Genomic DNA, 6,401 nt, shown 5'->3' with positions numbered 1-6,401 from the left:
ACCATTCAGAATCAGGCACCCGTTCCCCGTTTATTTGGGGACCGCACTATCATTTCGCGACAGCTCCACTTTTTTTTTCGATGACAGCAGCAGCTAGAAGAATCGCTTCCAAACAGTATGCGAATGTAAGAGTGTCCCGTGCAAAAACGCATACCAATTCGCGCATTCGCACACAAGCGAGATGAAACTCCCCGCTGGTAGACGTGGCGCTCGTGAGCGTGAGAAATCTCAGCTCATCTCAGCACCGAGCGAGATGAGAGTGCCAAACGTCAGAGTGTGCGCTACACGCCCCACGCCACGCTCTCCTCACACGAAATAGGGGATGCTGGTCACCGTTCAAGGTTTTCCCCCACAGTGGGAAAGCAACACGCGGAGCGAGTGAGAAAGCGGGATGGGGGCGTGGCCTGATGGTATCCCTCCGGATTGCATCATCATCATCATCATCGTCATCTCTCGAATCCGCTTCAGGCAAGCATCCTCTTCCGCTTCAGTACCGACACGCTCTCACACTACCATCTCATCGCGGAATCATCTCCGGCGCGAGGTTGTCGTCGCACTCATTGGCCGCGGGAGCGCTCTAGCTCACGCCCACTCAGCGCGCGCTCTCACCGCTCACTCGGTGCTCGACTCGCGCCCCGACAGACGGTGAGCTCGCTCACTCTCACGCCACGCTGCCGTTTGACAGTAGCCGCTCCCGTAGCACTCGCTCTCTCTCGCTCGCTCGCCAAGAGCATCCTGCGGCAAGGAATTTGCCCCGACTCGGGCAGGCGACCACAAATTCGTGTGTCTCGTCAGTCGTCTGCTGGCAGCACAACCGTCTTCACGGCCCCGTCGTGTGCAGCGTACCCGCGAGTGTTGACACGTACTTCTCACTTCACGTAGCTTCAGGCGTGTCGCTTGACAGTGTCGCTCGGAAGCGAAGGTTGTTTGTTGTGGAAATCGGCGGAGGAGCTGTTCAGTGCGTGTGTTCGAGTGTGGTGGCCTGCACTCTGGCCACAATTGCTGTGTTGTGTGGCGTGAAGGGACCAGCCTGCACGGCCTGCCTGCGATCGACCAGCAACTTTGAGCAACACTTCCCACTACAATCAATACCAGGCGCCATCAGCAACGGAACCGTTTTTTGTGTGTCTGTGTCCTGCCCTGTGTCTGTGTCTGGTGTGAGTGCGAGATCCGCGTTCGAAGATTCGGAGTCTGATTCGGAGACTCGCGGAGAGTGGAAGAACTGCTGACCGAACCGGACCCCAGACCGGCCGCCAGGATACTGTCGTACGGGACAGCGGACGATTCGGCTGCCGCCGCCGCCGCAGCCGCCGCCATGATGAACGACCCGGCCGCGCTCGGGATGATCCCGTTCGATACGATCGGGCTGTACGAGCAGCCGAAGCCGCGCTTCATTTTCAAGATGCCCCGCGTAGTGCCGGACCAGAAGTCCAAGTTCGAGAGCGACGACCTCTTCAAGAAGCTCAGCCGCGACAGTGAGGTAAGTTGGGTGGGGGAGACCGACTAACTATTTGTTTACGGCCCCGAGTGCCATCGCCCCGCATCCGCGACTGGCGCCAATCGTTAAATGGAACTCGAGCTCCCGTCCCGTCCAGATTTTATGTCCCGGATAAACAGATTGCGCGACCGCCGACGCCGTTTTATGGCCCGCGGCGGGATGGCGGCGATTCCAATGGCCGACCAAGTCTGCTCCAGCATCCACTAGCTAGCGCGCATGCCCCGGGTTCGCTGGCGAGGGAGCTGTCGAAGAAGTGTATGATGTGCAGCTAGAGCAATAGAACGGGATCCCCTATGAATGTACCAGAGTAATGCAGATTCTTTCTCCGGTTCCGCAGGTTCGATACACCGGGTTCCGGGACCGCCCGATCGAGGAGCGGCGCGGCCGATTCCGGGCCGGGTGCTGCGAGGGCCACACGGAGGTGTCGTTCGCCGCGACCGGCATCAACCTGCAGCTCGTCTTCAATCCGAACCATGGCCTCTACCACCACCCGCACCACCACCACCACCTCCACCCGGCGCACCTCGGCCTGGAGAAGGAGTGTGACTTCGACAAGGAGCACGGCAAGGTAGGTCCGTTGGTTGGCTTGGCAGTCAGTGTGGGACACCATTTTGATAGTGCTGGCTGGGTGTGGCTCGAGGGGAGTTCCCCCCCGAGGATGCTGGGAAGTAAATGGCGAAGACGCCAATTCGGTGACCACCACCACCAGCTGCTGCTGCTGCTGCGTGTCTGTGTGCCCCTAGTCCTAGAGTTTTTTGGTCTTGCGCAGACGACACTGCCGACGTCCCCCTTTTTGCCCAGAAATCCGCCTACGTACCGTTTGAAGTCCTGAACAACTAGAATGCTCCGCACATCCGGTTGTTGTTGGTCCGGTGCACATGTCTGGTGTGGTACGAGGGGGGGGGTACTATTTACACCTCCAGCGAGCACAACAATATATCTGAACTAACGCGGTGGAACTTCCGCAACTCCCGCTCACTCTGTACGTCACCTGTCACCGACACGGACGTGGTGAGGTTCTCCTCCACGTCCGGACCTGAGTACGATTTGTACCAACGCCAGCACATGACGGGGGCCCCTCCATTACATCCGGTCCGGGTGGTGGTGATACGCGTCCGAAAACACCCCGTTAAATGACAGTTGAATTCAAGCGCGCGCAACGAAGTGGTGCGGAACATCGCGGCGCGGGCCTCAGTTACATGGTCACCCGGGGGCTGGGAGACCCAGAAACCGTGGAGACTTCTGGTCTGGACACGCAGGTTTTTTGGCGCAGATGTCCGAGATGTTGACGGGGCCAGCCAGACAGGTCAGCCACATGGCGGGCAATCGATTCGGGCTCTCCTGAGCTGACAGGGCGCGTTTGTGCAATTTGCGCACTCGCACACACGGCCACCAGATGGCGCCCAGCGGAGGATCCGCAAGAAGCGGCCGATAATTGCGGAGGCGCCGCACTTGACACGGGGCCCGGGTCTCTCTCTCCCGAAGTCCAAGACAGGGCGCGCGTGCAGCTGACGCACGCCCGTTCCTGGATGTCAATTCGGGCTCCTGGAGCTGGGACCGGGAGACTTCTGGAGGTGTTCCGTTTTGCACACTCCCGCGGCACGCTCGCGTGCCACTAATTGCACACTGTCGGACCGCCCCTTCGCCTTTGCTTCCTTCGCCTTCGGTCGCGGGTGCGTGCCAAAAAGGCTCCCGCGAGATCACCCACGCAATGCGCTTCCTGCCAGGCTGTTTTGGGCCGCGCGCGCGCACACACATGTTGCAGCGAGACGGCTAATTACGGGCTAAGCCCGTTGCCGTGTCCGCCGAAACCGACTTGTCCGACGAGTTGTTGTTGTTGTTGGTGGAAGAATCCGTCCAATCCCCCCCTCGAATCACGGACCGGGAGTATTCAATTACAGACTCGCCGCGCTCTCGGCTCGTGCCACAGCGGAAAGCGGAGACGCCGACTAGGAGGCACGGACCGAGACAGTCGGGGGTCCCGCCTATAGATCGTTCGCCCGTAACGTCCACGGGCCACCGACGAAGAAGTTGCCAGCCCTCGGTGTGTGTGTCTAACGAGGCGTTAAACAGGCGTTGTAAACTACCTCCCGCGCCGGATAGGCCCATAGAGAGAGAGAGACCCCGGAGGCTCTCGATCGCTTGTCACCGTCGATCACTTGTCACCGGACACCACCACCCCGGGTTTGCTTCCGAGTCGGTTTGCCTGCCAGAGACCAGGAGACTTCATAGACTGGACTAGAGCAGACCAGAAGCAGACCGTACCTTCCGCCTGACCAGCTGGCTAGATGTGAGTTTGGCTCAATCAGAACTCCTCAGAGTAGTTTGGGGTGAATTTCAACACTTCACTTGAAATGCCAGCCGGCTGGTTCGGCTTGCGTCAATTATGTACCGTTTTGTGGTAAAATTTGTTGCCATTTTAAAGAGGTCTCTCCTGGAGGTCTGGTCGCTATTGGCGAAGAACTCTAGCATTCTACATTTTCATAATCTTCTCTTGATCTCAAATTGTTATCGGCTCGGGAAGTTTTGCAATGATGATTGAACGATCGCTCTCAAGTTCTCATCCCCAGTTACCTTCTGTTTAAAAAATGGGTCGATTTTTTTCCGTTTAACCAAAATTTTGCCGATGGAAATTCGATCCATCATTCGATCTGATAGTGCTCATTGGTGTAGCACCCAAACATCGAGCTTCATTGTGAATCCTCATCTTTAGCTCCTGAGCCTGATGCAGACATCAAAAATGCCTGAACGGAATCGACTTCTCCAATCGGTACTGACAATTTCAACGGCCTGGCCGAATGAAACAAACAAAAAACTCTGAAAGCGTTTTTTTGTAAGTGTGAAGTGTCCGCTTGACAGCGAGCAATACACTTGAAACTGTAGGATCCACTGTACTTTACGAGATATCTACCGAGAAGATAATGGATTGCTTTTTTGGTCAAACTTACAGCAACGTTCCCAAGAGGCGGTACTCGACACAGAACTCGGACGCAGAACTGGGGCCGATAATTACACATTTTAAAGTGCAAATTAAGTGGAGTGAGGTGGCTGCCGATGACTGACAGCCTAACTCAGTGGGCTGAAAAGTTCCCAAAAAAGTGATCAAATCCGTCGGATCATCAAGAGCCACACAATCTCGCTACTAGCGCCGCTCTAAGATTTCGAAATCAGTTTTGTAGAGAGATTTCTCTTTTGAATCAAAGTAGGCCAAAGGGATTTTAGAGATCGAACCCCTTTCATTCGAGTGAAGCTTAGTTTATGGTCTGGGAGCCTGAACTCTACCGAAAATACTCTAGTGTAGTTTTACGATTGTTTTGATTGACCAGTGACTTGGGAAAGACGTTGTGATGAAGCATTTTATTCTTTGCCACATGCGCTCGTTTCTTAATTAACGTTAATTTAACGACCACGTTTGAAATCAGCAAACCAACCCTTGTTTGTTGGTTTCTGAGTTCCGAGCGGAGTCCTTATAGCATTTTCCATTTTCCACCAGAAGCAGCGTAAGATTGAAACAAGAAATTGTTTTTGATCCATGGTTCTGAAAGTAACAAAATTAAAATATTAGAATGAAATTTTGCCGGCTTCCTTTTGAAGGTTAGCAGTAACTGAAAAAGCGCTGAATGCAATCACTCTATTGGGTTGGGTTAGGCCCAGGACTTTTTAGGCCACTGAGTGCTAAATATTGCTATATTAGTGACAGCCTCATCAAATTGATTAGGACATATTGGGTGAGGATGTTCTATCCGAGGGGTTCATCAGGTTTATTTCTCCAACTCCGAGCTAAGCACCGAAAGACTAATGTATCTCTCTCTCTCTCTCTCTTTCTCTCCCCGCTGGGATCCTGGGCACAGGTTCACATCAAGTCGCACTTCATCATGAACGGGGTTTGTGTGCGCTTCCGCGGCTGGGTCGACATGGAGCGGCTGGACGGGATCGGGTGCCTGGAGCTGGACGAGAAGCGGGCCGCCCAGGAGGACGCGATCCTGCGCGAGCAGCTCGAGCGGTACAACCAGCGGCTGCGCGACTTCGAGGACAAGCAGCGCACCTACCAGCGCACCACGCAGGACGAGTTCGACCAGATCCGCCGGAACGGGTCCGGCATCGGGGTGGGGGTGACGGCCGGTGCGTCCGGCATGTGGCGGCGATAAGCCGATCCCGCCGTCGCCCGCTCAACTGTGCCAAACTCCGGCAGGAGCCACAACGCGAAGAATGTCCTTAACGCCTGACAAACGGACTGGGGTGGGGCCCCAGAGACCCCCACGGTGGTTCCGGTGCTGCGAAGAAGGCACACGAGACAGAGAACGTAGAGAGGGGTGGGTAGAGAACGACCGGTCGCCATTTTCCTTTCCTCTTTTTTTTTTTCGTTGGCCCCATTTTTCGTTTTGTTTTAATTGAGTTTTGTGCGAGATCGAGATGTTCCGGATCCGGATTTTTGTTGCCGCCGGTAAGGTAAACAGAGTAAGAGGCCAACAGAGTTCGGCTTGGGCTCCAGTGTGTGTTGTGTATGTGTAGGAACACAGTGGATTAGTAGTAGTAGTAGGAGTAGCAACCGAAACAATGCACACAATTTCAGTCTAGTTTGGTAAGCAGCAATGAAAGTGCGACGCATTCTGTGTTCGCGTGTGTGAGAAGCGAGAAGCGAGTGAGAAGTGTGAGAAGCGAGAGAAGTGTTGCTGTTAGTGTGCGAATGTGTAAAAAGTTACGGAACTGAAGAAGCGTGTTGTGAGGTGGTGGCGTGTATAATGGTATGGGTGCGAAATCAAATGCAAAAAATGAGAGCGAGAGAAAATGAAGAGAAAAACAGAAAAAATTGACCTAACTTGGGAAAGGCTGTTGCGATAAGACGAGGGAGGACGGGGTGGGGGGATCATCTTGAACCAAAGGCACCGGTGGCCGGGGCTCC

At 54.7% G+C, this 6,401-nt stretch overlaps 1 protein-coding gene across 1 annotated transcript; it reads left to right on the top strand.

Annotated features, from left to right (window-relative positions):
- Window positions 1-1,219: 1,219 nt before the first annotated feature.
- On the top strand, window positions 1,220-6,082 carry LOC131213520 (protein big brother). The gene is made up of 3 exons (XM_058207571.1): window positions 1,220-1,480; window positions 1,836-2,066; window positions 5,350-6,082. Exons 1-3 carry the CDS (start codon window positions 1,316-1,318, stop codon window positions 5,644-5,646), a joined length of 693 nt encoding a protein of 230 aa, XP_058063554.1. The 5' UTR covers window positions 1,220-1,315; the 3' UTR covers window positions 5,647-6,082.
- The last annotated feature ends 319 nt before the right edge of the window (window positions 6,083-6,401 follow it).

The sequence above is a fragment of the Anopheles bellator genome, chromosome X (genome assembly GCF_943735745.2).
Source record: "Anopheles bellator chromosome X, idAnoBellAS_SP24_06.2, whole genome shotgun sequence".
NCBI classification, from domain to species: domain Eukaryota; kingdom Metazoa; phylum Arthropoda; class Insecta; order Diptera; family Culicidae; genus Anopheles; species Anopheles bellator.
Note: the sequence above shows the minus strand (reverse complement) of the source record. Positions and strands in the feature narration are given on the sequence as shown.